Source organism: Magnolia sinica, chromosome 15 (assembly GCF_029962835.1).
Source record: "Magnolia sinica isolate HGM2019 chromosome 15, MsV1, whole genome shotgun sequence".
NCBI classification, from domain to species: domain Eukaryota; kingdom Viridiplantae; phylum Streptophyta; class Magnoliopsida; order Magnoliales; family Magnoliaceae; genus Magnolia; species Magnolia sinica.
The window spans coordinates 4266965-4286865 of NC_080587.1; the positions used below are offsets into that span (position 1 = coordinate 4266965).

Below are 19901 nucleotides of genomic sequence, written 5' to 3' on the forward strand. Positions count from 1 at the left end.
CCTATTAAGTTATTTTATTTAGTTATTTATTGGTTTGTTTTATTACTCTCATTATCACATCTTGAGTGGTACTTTAATCATTATCTATATGTTTTAAAAGAACTACGCTTATCGCGGAGTTATAAGTTCAATCCTGCATTTATTAGATTTACCCAACGACGTGGCTAAATGGTACACGTTGCTCTTATCTGTCAAGCAATGTACAATAAGCAGGACTCTTCTACCACTATTTTAAAGATGGTGGTGATGTCTCTCCATGTGGTACTCAAGCACGGCTATCCGGACCGTCCAAATCGTGGGGAACATTGTGGATGGTATACTTCTCTAAAATCAAATTCATCAAGAAATCTCATCCGTGGGTATGAAATGGATGGTTAAAATTAAAATATCAAGCGGTCCGAATATCGAGTGCAGAATCAGAAGGTCACTATTATCGTATCCGTATATTTTTTTGGTTATGCTTCATCCACGATTGGGTCAATGATTTGGAAGGTTCGGATCGACTTACAACTCTGACATGTGTAGGATTGAGGAGTCACCACCATTTATAAAATGGTAGGATTCTAGAACCATGTTTTTGCAGTCTCCAGAAACTTATAAATAAGAGTCCGGCCGCCACCACACAACGAAGAGACGTTTCGAGACCGAGCGCTCTGTTCACCGCTGCGCAAGTTATCCAGCAGCATCAGCCGGTTCTTCGTGGTTGCTCTCACTCGTTGCTATCTTGCGCCTCCACGTAAGTTATCTTTCCTTCTCTCCTCCGATCCGAAATCCGACGCTCTCTCCCTTTTCTGGGTTTTAATTTTTAGTATAGACCCGACGGACTACTTTCGTTTTTTAGTATAGACTACCAAGTTATACGGACGAACCTAGAAGGGTATTTTCGTCAAAAAAACGAAGGTCCGTATCCTAATAATCCAAATCGGTGAGAATCTTTTCGAGCGGCGAAAAAAAAAATGTTTGGTACGGACTCGTCTACACTGCTAATTTTTTCTTTTTAATTTTTAGAAATGATTCAGTGCTCCTCGAGAAATATAAGTTATAGTGCTCCACTCGTGGACAATCCAATCAGTTGATCCGGACCGTCCGTTACGACAAGTCGACGTCTCATGGGTCACTGTGCAAAAATCAGTCTGATCGGATGAGTCCAAGTGTCTAGCCACATGATCCGTAAAACAAGGGACGTTTAAGATTGCTTAAAGAAAATAACCCCGATCGACCATCTCAACCGTCAATTTGGTCAGGACCATCATAGATTTCTCCTATTTGTAGAACCATTTTTATTGAATGATCGTATCCAATGGCTACTGAAACAGAACGCCAACTTTTGGTTGGTTAGGATTATCCTAGTTCTGTGATTTACAGATGGCCACCCGTTAAGTGTGAGCTGGACTTAATGGACGGAATAGATCGGTTCTTTGGGTTGTCCATGTGTCCATGCGTGGTTTGATAATTCCACACGTGTAGGGTAGCCGTACGCATCACGTGCAAGGGATGTGACGCGTCTGTGAGACCTGAGAGTTCAATGAAAGTGTGACCATTCATCCCCCTGGACTGCCACAGCTTATCCGAACAAATGAACGGCTAGGAAAAAAAAAGCTTTTGACCAGCAATATAATTGCACGTTGTAAGCTGTGGCCCACCTGAAGCGTGAAACTGTCTTAGATTTTATGCAGAAGATCCAAGCGTTACCTCCAACCTTCTGTTAACCTTAGATTCACACACGTGTTTCATATTTGCACGCGTGCCCACTTGTGGATATGTACGTCTCCGCACGCGTGTTGAATTCGGGTTGAGCCCGAACCAAGTTTCACACGGATTAGCTACTCCCCCTGCCACCAGCAACTGGCTGATGGCGGGTGCTCTGTGGACCCCACCATGATTTATATGTTTCATCCATGCTGTGTATCTATTTTTTTAGATCATTTTATGATATGAGACAAAAAATGAAGAATATCTCAATCTCAACTGGACCACATTACAGGAAACAGTGCCGAATGAAACTTTTTAGGACCATTAAAAACTTTTCAGGGCCATAAAAGTTTTGGATCAAGCAGATCTTTGTTTTTTACCTTCATCTAGGTCTGTATGACCTAATCAAAATATTGGATGTAGTGGGCCTTAGGAGGATTTTAATGGTGGATATCTAATCACTATTGTTTTCCTGTGTTGTGGTCGACCTGAGATTTATATCCATCTCATTTTTGAGATTAGGCCCTAAATTATCTGTAAAAATGGATGAACGGCATGGATGAAACATATACATCATGGTGGGCATAGTGGCATAGGGAGTAGCTAATCCGTTTCCCACCCACGTGGACCAGAATTAAATGTGTCATCTATCAACTCAATTAAACCGTCTGAATTGTTGGGCCCACTCTAGATACATAGTACACCTAAAATCAGAGTGGTTGAACGATTTTAATCTCTGATATCTGGACACTTGTTTGCTGAACTAGTCCTATTAGATGTTTTCATTTCAACCATTGATTACTTGTCCACACATCAGCTAAGGTAGGGATCGAAATCCATCTAATATTTGGCTTCTTATTCATCTTAAATTGGGATTCACGACCTGGACGGTTGGATTTTTAACACTTATATTCTATGCCACACTTTCTTACGTCCTGCGTATCGATCACCACACCTCGCCAGAGTATCAGACTTGAAAGTTTGAGTTGGCTCGCCGGCTGGAAGACTTTCAGGTGAGGCAGGGCCACAGGGGTAACAGTTTAGTGGGTGAGGCCTTTGACCGTTGGGCTCACTTCGATATCCACTCCGTCCATCCGTTTTGCCAGCTCATTTTAGGACTTGGTCCCCAAAAGAAGGCTGATCCAAATTCCAGGTGGACCACACAGTAATGATTGAATTACCACCATTAAAATGGTGGGCATTCAATCACTGTTTTCCTGAGATGTGATCTGCCTCAGATTTGGATGTATTTGGCTGTTAGCAAATGTGCTGTAAAATGAGCTGGAAAAACAGATGAACGGTGTGGATGTACCGGAAATAGATTGAGTTCCGTCTTACACCGTCGGGGTCTCACCCACTAAGCTGCATTTATAATTAAACACGTGGCATATATAACTAACAAGAGATGATATGGTAGAAAGATGGGACAGCTAGGGACACGTGGCAGAGTGATGTATCCGGTCTGCTGATATAGTGGTTTAAAATTAAACCAAACCTGTACATTAAGTTTATGTTTTAAAATAAAACCATTGAGACAAACCTGTTCATTAAATTTTCTGCTCTTATCCGTTATATATTAGTCAATTAATTATTTTTATTTTCCACCCTTCCCGGTTGATTATTTTTGAGGTAACCAATTAAAAAATAAAGAAAAGAATACGCATCAGTGCACAGGTAACCTATGTATAATAGGTACAAGATCTTTAAAAAGATATCGCATCATTATCATATGATGATGTGACATGACCAAAAAGTTTAAAGGTGAAAAGCGGTCCTGTAAGAAAAAAAGGTCAGTTAGAATGGCACGTAAGAACACCAACATGAAGACAAATCAACTAATTAATAGGAGAAGTAGAAAAGTAAAAAATATATATACATATATATAAAATATTAAATATAACAAAGTAAGTTGTCTCACACTAATTCAGTCAAACCAATTAAATCATTTTTCTTTATTATAACTTAGCTCTATCGTATAAGTAGCTATAATTCAATAGTAGTAGTCTTTCGTTATAATCCATTTGCAATACAAGGCTATATTCAATTTTCTTTTCGTCTGATTATCTTTGTAAACAACAGTCATTTCATACTAAAGACAATGTGCAACTAATTTTGGAAGAACTTATATCCAAGTGCCTCGGGAACTATCAGAAATATTAAATTTGTCTTTAAATCTGGAATGCATCTCAAATCAGTTAGAGTAGGCTTTCCAATGTATACGGAACCAATTACAAATATCTTATACGCGTGATCCTTGCCCATAACAATGAGGCGCCATTTTGCAATCCTCTCTTCATATATCTCTTCTTCATTCTCTCACAAAAATACATTCTACATTATTAATTGTTCAACATTGCATCAATTGAGGTCCAATGTATCTTTATCATGACATAGAGTATCCACCAAATTTTTGTAAGATTTTGGAAGGAACATCAATAACATTAGAGCTTTGTTTTTTTTGTCAATCTTTACCTCTATGCTTGTCAGTTTGTAAATTAATTTGTTATAAGTGTTGATGTGTTTAAAAAGATCTGACTCTTCCGCCATTTTTAAAGTGTACAATTACCTCTTCAGATATAGGCAATTAGAAAGGAAGTACTTCCTCATGTAGAGGCTGTCCAATGTTGCTCATTAACCTTTGGTAGTTGTCTTAGAATTAACATTATAAAAGATATCATTGAGTAAGCACAATTAACTTGTGCTAATAACCTTATAATCTAAGTCATCCTAAGCATCTTCCTTCATGGTTTTACAGATGTCTCTCTTTACCGAGGAGGGCCTGCAACACCCTTTGTTGAATTATGATAGTTTTCATTTTCAACACGCATGATTCAAAGTTATTTTTGTTTAAAAACTTTACCATATCAAAATTCACATTCAACACATTGAACTTATGTCTTAGATTCAATATAGACAACCGAATGTAAAGCTTACGCTCTGATAACACTTGTTGTGTGCAACAATCACACATCAATCGTAAAAATAACCTTAGAACAAATCAAATAAGTAAATAGAAAAATAAAAATCTAGCAATTACTATAAAACACAATAATTTTATGTAAAAAAAAAAAATTTTGAGAAAAAGATCTACAATACCAATAGACAAACAATCCAATATAATTAAAGATTACGGTATATAAACGACTTATATATTCAAAATCCTAGTCTCTCCGAACAAATCTCCCTTTACAAATCCTAACTCTCTCTTTAGCACACTGTAATTCTTTTAATACCATTTTTAACTAGGTATATAGAAACCTTAATATAAAATTAAAAACTAAACCAAGCACCGCATACCATGCGCTTATGCAGTATACCTGGTCGCACGTTCCCGTTCAATCAACAAACAACGTAGAGTCACGGTCGACCAGGAAATTCACGATCGACCGTGCAACGCGAAAAAACAGGTCGCCTAGCAGTCCGTCGTTGAAAAGACAGTGTAAAAGAAACAGGCATCTGTTGAGAGCATTGCTGGCCTTATCAAGTCGACGGACGTGGACCTGACATGGCAGTATTCCAATCTGTCTCCTCAAGACATGGGACTACAGATGCAGGCTCAGCCCCTTTGACGTGACAACCTCCTGCTGCGGTTACAATTAGCCTAACTCGCATAGACCTTATTTGATTAGCCAATGCATAAAGCCATGTCTGGAGTGCACTGCTGAGCTCAAATCAGGTCCGTGTGCCTGACATGGCAGTAATTCAATCTCCATCACGTCTGGTTGTGGGTCCATCGGACCTAGACCTAGCCCTTTTGAGGAAACGGATTGGCTACTCTCCCGGCCACTAGCCCCGGCTGGTTGTCGGTGCTCTGTGGGCCCCACCATGATGTATGTGTTTCATCCATTCTGTTCATCAATTTTTACAGATCATTTTATAGCTTGGTAACAAAATGAGAGTGAGAGGGAAATAAATCTCAGGTGGACCACACCACAGGAAAACAATAATGATTGGATATCCACCACTAAAATACTCCTAAGTCCCACTTTACTGTTTATTTGACATCCAATCTGTTCATTAGGTCATAAAGACCTAGATGAAGGTAAAAAAAACAAATCTCAAATTGATCCAAGACTTTTATGGGCCCCAAAAAGTTTTTAATGGTCAAAATTCATTCAACACTGTTTCCTGTAATGTGTTCCATTTGAGATTGGGTTACACCTTATTTTTGTTCTTATACCCTGAAATGATCTAGAAAAATAGATGGACGGCATCGATGAAACACATACATCATGGTGGGTCCCATGGAGCACCGACCACCCCTATCGGGGGAGTAGCCAATCCGTTTCCCCCTTTTGACAGCCTCCTACCACCAGCAGCAACGGACCATCGGACCTAGACCCAGCCCTTTTGACAGCCTCCTACCACTGGTAGCAATGGACTAGGTGGACTGCAGGCCTACGAGCTTAGGGCCTGTTTAGACGGTGGTATTAAGATGTATTAAATGGGATTGCATTACTAATCCTACTTTGCAATTGAGAATAGGGTTTGGAAGGATTGTGAGATGGGATTAAAATTAACTTTGTAGGCTTTGGAAAATAAGTCTTGTGTTAAAAAGTGTGAGATGAGATTACTAATAATATGAATAATGGATTTTTGCTTCATTTAGGTTCAATCCAAGTGCAATTTGAAAATAAATCCTAGGATTTATTTTTTAATGCATACATTCTAAATATAGTATTAGAAAATATGGGATACATCCAGTATAGAAACAATACCTTACACTACATTTATTGTAATTTTTACAATTCCATCCACCTTAATCCCACCTAAGGTGGGTTAGGCTTTGGGCTGGGCTTTGACTTATTTGATTGGCTCATGAATTGAGCTTGGGCTTCATATGCATGGCCTGTTTAATTTTTTGGGTTGACCCTGGGCACAAGTCATTTTAGCCCTCCTCACCTGACTTTATATGTATATTGTTATTCCTCTAAAATGTCTAAAGTTTTATGCATGTGGGGTCAATTGATCCATAGATAGATCAGGAACATTCAAATGAGAAATAGTGATTTTATCAATTTTCAGGTTGGATGGGTTGGATCGACATGGTCCCAAACAAACATTTTTGGACCTGGGTTTCGGTCTTCTATGAAATGCCCATATATGGGCTCTCGCCTCGGGCTTAAGGGTCAGATTGGGCATGGCCCTAGCATGTCTAGGTTCAAACCCCACCCGTAGGCTATATATCATGGGCGATAAATTTTCTTTCTTTCTTTATTTTCTTTTTTAATTATATATATATTTTAAAAAAATTACTTCGAACCGCACGCAACTAGGGGTGGCAATGGGTCGGTCTAAAATTAGACCTAAATCACCTTGGTCCAGCCCTAGAGCCATAAGCCATAGCTCCACTCAAACCTTAATGGGCTAAAGAGGTCCTAGCCCTGGCTCTTACACTAGAGGGTTAAGGTGGATTACGTCTAAACTAAGGCCGGGCTGGGGTCCAGCCTAGCTCGACACTATAAGTTGAGATAAGTTATACATATGCTACGTGTGCAATTGATTTACAATTGGTTAGTGGATGCTTATAAATCATCATGCTCTTTTATAAGATCAAGGTTTTTCTATACCATGCTTATGTTTAATAAAATCATTCATTACAAGAAATGCTCTACTTCCTTATCCATCATATGCATGAACTTAAATGAATATATTTATATACTATTCATCATCTAAATTAGGGTGTACAATTTAAATAGTTTACACGTACTTGAGTATCATCCACCATTCTCTTTTAGAGCACAATAATTTTTCACATTAATATACACATACACTAGCCTATGTTACTAATACCTATTATATATAATATTAATACACTAGGGAAATGGGTTCGGTTAGCCAGACTATTCATCATTAGCCCTTGTCTAGCCTAGCCGAAACACCAGGATTAGATTTTAAGTCCAAACCCAGCCTTTGGGCCAGATTTGGCCCTTCAAGGCTGGGAGCATGGCCCACCTCTAACCGTAACAAAAAATAATTGTGGCAGTTTCATTATTATTATTATTATTTATTTATTTATTTTTATTTTTCATACAAAAACTTAATCAATATGTAATTTACATTCCATACCTTTTTTAAGAAGGGTTTCAAGTGGATGTAATTATTATTCAACTACCTTCATATATTATTTCTTTAATGGCTGGTTGGGTGGGCGTGGGAGCAAATGGATTGCCTGCTTGGGTAGGCTCCACTATAATACTTATTTAAAATCCATATAGGCCATCTAAGTACATTACCTCATGTTACCACATTGACCTAAAAATAAGCCTCATTTATCGTTTATATGGACCCATTATTGAAAAATGTGTATAGGATAATAATCACCCTCCAAACTATTTTCTTTGGTATGGGCCACTTGAATCACGAATGGGTCTTACTTTTATGCCCTAACTCTAAATTTTGGTGTGCCATCTAATGGATGGAGTGGATTTCATATAAATCAAGGGTGGACATCTCTCTTTCATCTATTTTCTTTGGTGTGGCCCACTTGAATCACAAGTCAACCTGATTTTTGGGCACTGACCTAAATTGGGATCATGCATTTAATGGTCATAGGAAATTTCTTGTAAATTACATGAGAAGCTCTTTATTTTTTTACAGGCCTACCATGATGTTTATGTAAGACATATTCCGACCATTAGGTGACAAAAAATCAGGCTGACATATGATTATTGTGAGCCACATTAGAGGAAACAGTTGGGAGAGAGTCATCTGCCATTTTCAGAGGGTCCACTGGGATAATTATATGAAATCCAATCCAGCCGTTAAATTCCATATAAAAATTTAAGCATGTGGCCGAAAAACATTCATAAATGATTTACTTGGTAAGACTAATGAAAATACTGTGATGGTGAGCAATGTATTATACATTGGGTATTCCAATTGCATTACCAACCACATATGAAACTGATTTTATTTTTTATTATTTTTTAAAATTTTACAATAATATCACAGTGGGGCCCACCCAACACACAAACCCATGTGCTTATGCCATCGGTGACCGAAGATAGTGGAATGATACCTATACCAATTAATGAGGAGCTTTTTTGGAAACATTAAAAAAAATGTATGGAAATGTAAATTCTAAAATTAGTTTGTCTTTTTAAAAATTCCCTTTAAAGGTAAAGCTAGCTGCTGAGATATTTGACTACTCTGGTGGAAGATATTGCTTGATACGCAGGCACTCAGAAATTGCACATTCATTGTACATTAAATTAATACTGTGGCTACCTCACAATAAAAAAAAAAAAAATCCTTGTGATTCACAGACACTTGTTTATTTAGGTGGGACCACTGGTTTTTTTCAACTTTTAATCTTACTGTCCAATGAATGTCCACTGATCTGATAGTCAGAAAATCATCTAAGTGGAATGTTTGAGGAAACGGATTGGCTACTCCCCCTGCCACCAGCCCCGTGGCTGATGGTCGGTGCTCTGTGGGCCCCACCATGATGTATGTGTTTCATCCATTCTGTCCATCCATTTTTAAAGATAATTTTAGGGCTTTACCCCAAAAATGAGAGGGATAAAAATCTCAGGTGGACCACACCACAGGAAAACAATAGTGATTGGAAATCCATCATTAAAATGCTCCTAAGGCCCATTGTACTGTTTATTTGACATCCGATTAGGTCATACAGGCCCAGATGAAGGGAAAAAACAAATATCAGCTTGATCCAAAACTTTTATGTCCCCCGCAAGGTTTTTAATGGTCCACGCTCGTTCAACACTGTTTCCTGTAATGTGATCCACTTGAGATTGGTATATACTAATTTTTGGTCTGGTAACATAAAATGATATGGAAGAATAGATAGACTGCATGGATGAAATACATGCATCATGGTGGGAAACATAGAGTACCGACCACCAGCCATGGGCTGGTGGCAGGGGGAGTAGCCAGTCCGTTTCCAATGTTTGATTGATGGTACATTTGAAGTGGGACCCACAACTACGTAAGTGCTTGCGTATGATCCATCCCAGTCAGCAGGAAAACGAACTGCTGTTGTAGTATGCGAATTGGTTTTGTTTGGCTCGCCTATGGACAACCTGAAACATTTACGAGGTGGGCCCCACCTCCAATAAGCCTTAGAAAAGGACGTGACGTTCCTGTGACTGGAATCCGCTGTAAACCTAACCTCTGTACGGTCCACAGCCATGTCTGTATTTAAATATCCTCTCCATCCATCGTTTGGGCCACCCAGTGTTAGGATGTGATCTCAAAACGCAGATTCAATACTCAAGTGGATATCCCACAAGAAATAGTGGGGGATTAAGCACCCGTCCTTAAACCTTCATGTTATCCATTCATCTCAGTATGAATTACGTTATGAACGGGTTGGATGGCATATAAGCATCACGGTGGGTCCACAAGGTTTCAACCGAGGGCCTGTTCATCCCAACTGATTTTTTATGTTGTGGCCCACTTGACTTTTGGATCTGCCTCATTTTTGGGATCATTTTCAAAAATGAGCTGATGAAATGGATGGACAAAGTGGATATAACAGAGACATCACACTGGGCCCCACATCTTAGAGTTAGAGGTATTGGGGGTTACAGGAAATTCGTGTGCGAAGTATATATAATAAGCTCCACCGGTTCCAATGGCTGGGATCATTTTTAAAGGGACGCGCATCTCCTGCGAAAGCCTCTGGCAGACGCTGGAAGCTTAAGTGGGTCCACCGTGATGTTTGTGAGAAATCCACTGTTTCTATCCGTTTTTCTAAGCTCATTTTAGGGTATGGCAAAAAAATCAGCCAGATCTAAACTCAAATGGCCGAAAACGTGATGATTAAACGAACACGGTTGAAATATTTAAGGCCACGAAAATTTTAAATCAAGCTAATATTTGTGGTTTCAGTTCATCCCAGTAGGAATAACCTACATCACTGTCGAACCAGGAGGTTTTTAGGTTAGGAATTTCTCCACTTACCTTTTCCTTAAACGCGGCCCACCTGTGTTTTGGATCCTATTTTTTGTTCTCTACGCCTTAAAATGAGCTTGCAAAACCGATGAACGGAATAGATTTCTCGCAAACATTACGGGGTGAGTACGATTTATCAGTAGTCCGAGGACTAAGCAGGCATCGAAATCCGAAATTACTCGGATTCTGGCAGAGCGTGATGGATGATACACAGGCACTTGGAAATTAAAACCGCTGATAACGAAAATCATCCACTAGTCTTGTTTCAGAGGCACAGCCTTTCCAATCAAGCAGAATATTGTGGACGCGGATTTCCTGCGAAAGCCTTTCGCAGGAAGTTCCTGCGCAAGAATGCTGTGTGGGGCCCACCATCATGTTTTTGGGAAATGTACTCCGTTCATCCGTTTGGTGAGCTCATTTTAGGAAAATTGACCAAAAACAAAGTGGATCCAAAACTAAAGTGGGCCACACGAGAGGGAAAGAAATACTTACCGTTGAAAGCTTCCTGGGCTCCACCTTGATGTTTATATGCCATCCAAACCGTTTATAAGGTTATTAACACAAGGATGAAGTGAAAATACAAAAAAAATTAGCCTGAAACAAAGCTTTTATGGTCATAAGAATGCTTCAAGAGTTCTAACTGAATCCCTACTGTTTCCTCTCGTGTGGCCCACTTTAGTTTTGGATCCACTTCGTTTTTGGTCAATTTTCCTAAAATGAGCTTACCAAACGGATGAACGGAGTACATTTCCCAAAAACATGATGGTGGGCCCCACACAGCATTCTTGCGCAGGAACTTCCTGCGCAAGGCTTTCGCAGGAAATCCGCGTCCGAATATTGTATAGTACTTAATGACAGTGCGCGGTTTCCATAACTTCGTCGGTTGAACTTGCGAACTAACACATGCCACGTGTACCATTTTTAGATGCCTGCGTACACAGCACCATGGGCAACCAGAGTATCAATTTTTTTTCCTTCTATAAAATCACTCGGACTCAGCATCTGACCTCGGTATTTTAGGGCCGAGACGAGGCGAGACAAAACGAGAAAATGGAGAAAGGGTTAGAGGAGAAGCTTCTCGTGTCGAAGAGAGAAGAAGGCGAGGAGCGGCTGGGGAGGAAGATATGTGCTGAATCGAAGAAGCTTTGGATCGTAGCGGGTCCCGCGATTTTCACGAGATTTTCGACGTTCGGCGTATCGGTTATCAGCCAGGCGTTTATCGGACATATCGGCTCGACGGAACTCGCGGCCTTTGCCCTCGTTTCCACCGTCCTCCTCAGGTTCGGTAACGGAATCCTGGTAAGCGATCTTCTCTCTCCGTTTTCATCACCGTTACTGTTACAGGCACTCCGTTACGCGATTTTCCGAAACGTCGATTTTTTATTCCTTTTCGCATTTTCTTTTTGTGAAAAATGCTTTGATACTCTGGCAGAGTGTGATGGATGATACGCAGGCAGTTAGAAATTACTCAGACATTGCTTACGTGGAATAAAAATAATTCAAATCGAAACCGTTAAAATTAAAGGCAACATGTTACATGTATCATGAACCCCAAAATATTAGATTGCTGAACATTTATTGGATATTTAGTACGTTTTTGGGCAGTGGCTTCTACAATTTAGTAGGTTTTTAACGTAATCCACGTGTACCGTTTCTAAGTGCCTGTGCGTCAAGTGTCGTCCAGCCGGAGTATCAAAAGTCTTTCTTTTTTCTGTTTGTCATAGTCGTTTGGAGAAATCGCCAAAGTTGGTCACATCACGTGGAAAACGGAATGGCTATTCCCCCTGCTACCAGCCCTGTGGCTGATGTTTGGTGCTCTCTGCTCTGTGGGCCCTACCATGATGTATGTGTTTCATCCATTCCTTTCATCCATTTTTACATATCATTTTAGCTCTTGATCCCAAAAATGAGAGGGATATAAATCTCAGGTGTACTACACCACAGGAAAACAATTGTGATTGGATATCCACCATTAAAATCATCCTAATGCCCGCTGCACTGTTTATTTGACATCCAATCTGTTGATTAGGTCCTACAGACACAAAAGTTTCGTAATCAATGGCCTATGCACGTTTGGAATCCGATGCACGCGTGCCATGTTGCTGCGTGTGGTGCATCTGTGTTGGTATTTTTGCGTCGCCCCAGGAAGTTCCTCTGGTCGGAACCTATGTGGGGCCCACAAAGATGCCTGTTAGAAATATACCGTGTCGGTCGGTTTGTCAAGCTCACAATAATAAAGGAATCCAAAATCAACCATATTCAAAAATCATGTGGGCTATATGACAGGAAACAGGGAGAATGAAATTGTTGACCGTTGAAATCTTCCTCGAGCGGACCATAATGCTTACATGCCATCCAAACCGTTCATAAGATTATTACCACGGGATAAACTGTAATCACGAATATCCTCCTGATCTAAAACTTCCAGTGGCCCCAACGAAGATTCCAATGGTTAGCGTTCAATCCCAGCTGTTTCTTGTCGTTTGACCCACCTGAATTTTGGATCTGCATGATTTTTTTTTTTTATATTATATCCTATTTTGAGCTTGAAAAACCGATGAACGGAGTGGATTTATCACGGGAACTTCTGTAAGCTCCACCTAGCTTCCAACCGCTGGAAGTCCTTCCTTTGGCGGGGGGTTTCCCGTCCGCCACGTTGCACCTGTTCGCTGTAGGCGAACGCGGATTTCCTGCAAAGCCTTTCGCAGGAAGTTCCTGCGCAGGGAACCCAGGTGGGGCCCACTGTGATGTTTGTGAGAAATCCTCGCCTTACATCCGTTTTGTGAGTTAATATGAAGACATGATGCGAAAAGTGAACCGTATCCAAATCTCAAGTGGGCCGTACTAAAGGAAAATGTGGTTAAGGAAATTCCTGCAGTTGAAACCTACCTGGATTCAACAGTGATGTTTACATGACATCCATACCGTTAATAACTTCATTCCTACTGGGATGAATTGAAATCACAAATATTAACATGATTCGAAACAGTTTTGGCCCACGAATATTTCAATTGTGGACGTTCAATTATCACGTTTTCGGCTCACTTGAGCCTTGGAAACCGTTCATTTTTGGCATCATGTCCTAAAATGAACTTACAAAATGGATAGACGGTGAGGATTTCTCACAAACATCACAGTGGGCCCCACCTGAGTTCCCAGTGCAGGAACTTTCTTTCGCAGGAAATCCGCGTCCGCTGTAGGCTACGTCCGACGGGGAACGGATTGGCAACTCCTGCCACCAGCGTGGTCTGTGGGCCCCCAACATTATGTATATGTTTCATCCATGCCGTCCATCTATTTTTTCAGATCATTTTATGATATGAGACAATAAATGAGGTATATCCAAGTCTCAACTGGAACACATTACAGGAAACAGTGCTGAATGAGCGTCGACCGTTAAAAACCTTTTGGGGGCCATAAAAGTTTTGGATCAATCTGATCTTTGTTTTTTCCATTAATCCGACCTGCATGACCTAATCAACATATTGGATTTCAAATAAACAGTACATTGGGCCTCAGGAGGATTTTAATTGTGGATATCAAATCACTAATGTTTTCCTGTGGTATGGTCCAAATGAGATTTATATCTCTCTCAATTTTGGGATCAAGCCTTAAAATGATCTCTAAAAATAGATGAACGGAATAGATGAAACACATACATCATGGTGGGGTCACGGAGCACCATGATGTATTAGCCAATCCGTTTCCTGTCCGACGCCCCCGAATGTGTTAGCCCCACCTTGTAGATACATTGGCTGTAAGAAATAATAAATAAATAAATAAATAAATCAGATCCATTCAAATCAAATGGGTCAGACTGTAAGAGAAGTTAGGAAACAATGAACGGCTATATGTATTAACTCGATGTACGTGTATGTACATGGCCCATTTTCAGCGGTTCAGATGTCATAAACGAGTGACACAGCACCCACATGCGACTCAGTGGACGGTCTCATTGTGGTGCAACGAATAGATGTGAACATTCCTGCATAGAAAAAATAGTAAAAATAATGAGAATGTTGGATTAACAACAGAAAAAAAACAAGACGCCATTTGCGTACATGACGTGCATCTGCGGAAAGAGAGAGAGAGACGGGTGCCCGAGTCATGTTGACTGACATGGTCGTAAAAGCAAACTAAATAAGACAAAAAAGATAAAGAGCTTTTTAGGTTAAGCTCAATGTCCGACGTGATTTGTCGGATCCACCACCACGTGGGCCCTTTCCTAGGACAAAAATCAGGCCATTAAGAAAATTAGGCAGGCCCACGTCATCTAAAATCATAAAAAAAATCTTGAAAGTAACGTGTTCTGGCCCACTCGGGTTTGTAAAGGCCTGCTTTTTGGCAATTCATCTAAGTTGGGGGCATCTTTTTTTTTTTTTTTGGGTTAGCTTGTTAGTAAACACCCAGGTCAATACACACCCTCCATGTTAGCCACCCCCGCTAGGGATTGATACCAAGACCTCAAGTGTTGATACGAGGTATCTCCACTCAGTCTGCCAGTTGAACTATGGATGTCGGGGTTAGTTGGGGGCATTTCTTAATGAATTGAATGGCATATAAAGAACATGGTGGGTGTCTCTATCCTAAATGCGTAGAACACCTCAGCTTTGGATTCATCCTTTTGCATGTGGTTGGATGTACTTCACACGTCATGATGGGGTACACGCATATCATTGTAGGTTAAGCTTAAAACTTCACATCTTTCTTGTTAGCAGTGAATCATTTTCATGTAAAGTGCATGTGGAAGGGTAAAAGATAATGTGGAAATCGAATATACTGAATACATGATGTACTTGATTGAGACTGTATCTCCGTAAGTTTGGTGCTGCAGTCTTCCATACCTTACACACTTATAGAAGCACTAGAATGAGAACGAAGCTTCTGTATAAAGGGTTAGGAGTGTATGGTGTGTTAACGTCGTGAAGTTGTGGGTCCCATCATGAGGTATGAGTTATATCCAAATTGTCTGTCCACTAGGTGAGCTCGATAGTAAGGCTTCAGCCGAAAAAATAAAATAGATCCAAAAATCAAGTGAACAACATTGTAACAGATTGATGTAAAGTAAATGTAACGGTGGCGCCTATGAATGTTTTAACGGGTAAGAATCATTGTCCCACTGCTACTTTTGGTGTGGTCCTCTTAAGCCTTAGAATTTACTCATTTTAACGAGAGATTTAAAATGATCTCTCAAAATGGATAAACATGGTAGATATGATAAATACATCATTGCGGGGACATGTAACTTTGATCTCCTTTGAACCGTTACCCACACCAGCTAGATTGGTGGTGTGTGGTACACCAGCCAATCCGCTTTACTTTTCATTTGTCTGAGACAAGGATGAAAAGTAACCTTTATTATATTATACAGTAGATATAGTATTGATCACATACGTTGATTTTTGACAGTAGGGCCACCGTGGTCTGTTGAATATTTAGCAAATGATACTCGTTTTTGGACGCATATGCAGTAATGATCACATGCAAGTGCAGTCCACACACTGTATATGTCAGAATTTTGCATGGACCGACCTATTCCAAGTGTTAGATTCGCACTTGACGCGACTTCGGTGGATCCCGGCCTGTTGCGTGGATTTGTAAAGACTCGGAACATCCGGATTTGCAATCCTCTCAGTGTGTTAATCAACTTTAATCCAAAAGTACCCATCCATAATATATTTACATGGATTTAAATTTAATTACTAAATGAACTTTAATATCTTTAATTAATGAGATATGTAATTTTTGATACAATGGTTGTGATGAGCTGGTTGAAATTTATGGTTTGCTCGATAATGATGAAATTCCAAGTCTCAAATGGGCCACAAGCCCAAGATCTTGTTAGACTAACCAACAATTTTTAATTGTTGATTTACATGGACAATGTTGGATGGTGCTGGTTTACATGGACAATGTTTGGACAGTGCTGATCATTATTAGTGGGCTATGGGCCCAATAGAATGATAGTACATAGTGACACACATGTTACACAACTATTGAAATGATTTTAGGTGTAATCAAGCTCTCACTGTGATTACAAATCTCCCCTCAAAAAGGAGATTGGAAACCCCACTTTATGCTGCCAAACAACATATTTGAAACCCCCTCCAATCCACGCTGCCAAACCACACCTAATGGATTTACGACTGTGGGGCCGACGGTGATGTATGTGCCTTACATGCACGCCGTAGATCCATTTTGACGTATCATTTTAAGTCATTATCTCAAAACCGAAGCAGATACAGATCTCCAGTCAACAAATAACAATACACAAGAAACAGTTAGTCATTGTATACCCACCGTTTAAAACCTCTTGGGGCCACCGGATGTTTGTTTGCCGTCCAATCTGTTGATAATGTAACAAAGACATCGGTGAAAGGACCATGTAAATATCAGCTTGATTTAAAACTTTTGTAGCCCATAAAAAGTTTGAGATATGGCTGATGATCCTCACCGTTAAAATGTTCGTGAGACCCACCATAATGTTGATTTTCCATCCGTAAGGTCACACAGACCTCGATGAAGAGGAAAAACAGATATCATGATGATCCAAAACTTCTGTGACCCCAAGAAGAGTTTTCAATGGTTGACATTCAATCCGTTACTACTTTTTGCAGTGTGGTCCGCTTAATCTTTGGATTTGTCTTATTTTTCGGCTTAAGAATTATGAGGAGCTTGCCAAATGAAAGGATGGTTTGGATGTAACAAATACCTCATGATGACCCATGGTGACGCCAACACTCCAGCCAGATTGTTGGTGTTGTACAGGATGGCTTCACCGTCAAAATTAATGGTTACGATGGTCTGATTCAATGCACGTGAGGTCCAACGAATGAGTTGGTCAGATTTCAGCTAAGGTTTTAATGCAAAATGCCATATTTCCTGAGAACATGCCAATCCTTTTGGAATCCCGTGCCTTGAATACGGTGGGCCCTGCCTGTATTTTGAGTCTGACCATCGCTGACCATTAATTCCAGCGTCGTGGCCCATCCGACAAGGAAACGGATTGGCTACTCCCGCTGTGGGCTCCACCATGACGTATGTGTTTCATCCATTCCGTTCATCCATTTTTACAGATCATTTTAGGGCTTGATACCAAAAATGAGAAGGATATAAATCTCAGGTGGAGCACACCACATGAAAACAATAGTGATTGGATATCCACCATTAAAATCCTCCTAAGGCCTACTATACTGTTTATTTGACATCCAATCTGTTGATTAGGTCATACAGGCCCAGATGAAGGGAAAAAACAAAAATCAGCTTGATCCAAAACTTTTATGGCCCCCAAAATGTTTTTAATGGTGGACGCTCATTCAACACTGTTTCCTGTAATGTGGTCCTATTGAGATTGGGATATACCTCATTTTTGGTCTTATACTGTAGAATGATCTGTAAAAATAGATGGACGGCATGGATGAAACAAATACATCATGGTGGCGCCAACATAGCACCGAACATCAGCCATTGGCTGGTGTCAGGGGGAGTAGCCAATCCGTTTCCATCCGACAAGCGGACTGACCTGATTCTTGTACTATGTGATCTTCATGGTGGGGCCCACCATTTTCATGTTGCAGATTTCCTGCACCAGTGGCATGTTGGTACCGCAAGTTGCGGTGTGGTTGCTTGTAGGTTATTGTTGTCTTGGTTGACAAAAATACCCCTACACCATCCCTCCAAACACGTTGCAATACAAGGGTAGTCCCGTCAACTTCCAAAATCCACCTCCATTTCACCTTCTTCTTCCTTCCATGGCAGCTGGGCATGGCGAGCGCCCTCGAAACGCTCTGCGGTCAGGCGTATGGTGCTAAACAATACCACATGCTCGGCATTTACCTCCAACGGTCATGGATCGTCCTCGTCACGTGCGCCTTCTTCATCCTCCCGATCTTCATCTTCACAGCTCCGATCCTTCGGCTACTAGGACAGGCTGACGATATTGCAGCCATGGCGGGGACCATCTCCCTCTGGTTCATCCCAGTCATCTTCTCCTACGTCTTCTCATTCACACTCCAGATGTACCTCCAGGCCCAGAGCAAGAACATCATCATCGCTTATCTGGCGGCCATCACGCTCGTGATCCACGTCCTCCTGTCATGGGTCATGGCAATCAAGCTCAGATTGGGCGTCGCAGGCGTCATGGGTTCGATGATTCTCGCGAATTGGATCCCGATCGTCGGTCAAATGGCGTTCGTCGTCTGCGGCGGGTGTCCGGATACGTGGAATGGGTTCTCGATGCTGGCTTTTAGGGATCTGTGGCCTGTTGTTAAGCTCTCTCTCTCCTCAGGTGCAATGCTCTGGTAAGCCCCACTTCATATGTTTGGTAAAGTCTCTCTGGAGGCAGGATCCAGATCATTCATCAGGTGGGTCCCACTTCACATCCGGATGTGAGGTGGGCCATGCCTGTATGATGAAATGAACCTATCAAAGAAACCTCTGATTGGAAGTTCATGTTTTCGGAACGACGGCCTTGATCTCCCACACGGTTGCCAATGTTGGACTCTTTGTAAATCGTGTGAATAGCCATGATGGAAAGCAGGCTTCTGATTAAGGGTGCCAATGGATCGGGTTGCATTGTTCTAAACGGGCCCAAATTCCTAGACCCGTTGGTTAGGCTGTGTCTAACATGTGGGCCCGATTACTAATTGATCTGGCTCAGTTTAAGGCTACTTCACCTGTCGGTTCTGGTTGAGTGTGGCCCAGTAATCGGGTCTTGATATTCACAAAAACAAGTTAATCTGATCAAGTTTGGGCTGGGCTTCGGGTCTTGTAAGTCGATGCGGGTCCCTGACCCAGTGCATTGAAACCCTTACTAATCAGGGCTGTTAATGGGCAGCATGGTTCATTGGGCTCGGGCAGACTTAGGTTCGTTTTTAGGCCCCATGGTTTTAAGATTCAGACAGTCCTGCGTGACTCCACCGAGATGACTCAGACCTGGTCAGACCCGTACGGTTCGATTCAACGAGTCACCCTCGACTCAGTCAAGCCTCTACTTGACCAGAAATTGGAGAAATTGATCTGGGTCAGCTTGTCTTTTATGGGCTCAGGCCTGTTTTTGGGCATGAGATAAAAACAAGCTGGCCCAGCTTTGTATATTTAAGGCCCAGTTCGATCTTGATCTAGCCCCACTTATTCCTACGGTTTCTAAAATTTTCTAACCTTGTGATCTTTTTTGTCTTCAACAGCTTGGAGTTATGGTACAACACTATATTGGTTCTACTAACAGGACATATGAAAAATGCTGAAATTGCTATAGATTCTCTCTCTATCTGGTACTTGAAAAACCATTT

The 19901-nt window shown here is 40.9% G+C and overlaps 1 protein-coding gene across 3 annotated transcripts in view; it reads left to right on the forward strand.

The window, feature by feature from the left end:
* Window positions 1-580: 580 nt before the first annotated feature.
* LOC131227707 (protein DETOXIFICATION 21-like) overlaps window positions 581-19901 on the forward strand; it is a 101559-nt gene continuing 82238 nt past the window's right edge. For all 3 annotated transcript variants that reach the window (XM_058223510.1, XM_058223508.1, XM_058223509.1), the window contains exons 1-4: window positions 581-736; window positions 11632-11910; window positions 18370-18911; window positions 19797-19883. In XM_058223510.1, coding sequence (XP_058079493.1) covers window positions 11662-11910; window positions 18370-18911; window positions 19797-19883 — 878 coding nt within the window. In that variant the 5' untranslated portion in view covers window positions 581-736; window positions 11632-11661. The remainder of the gene's footprint in view (window positions 737-11631; window positions 11911-18369; window positions 18912-19796; window positions 19884-19901) is intronic.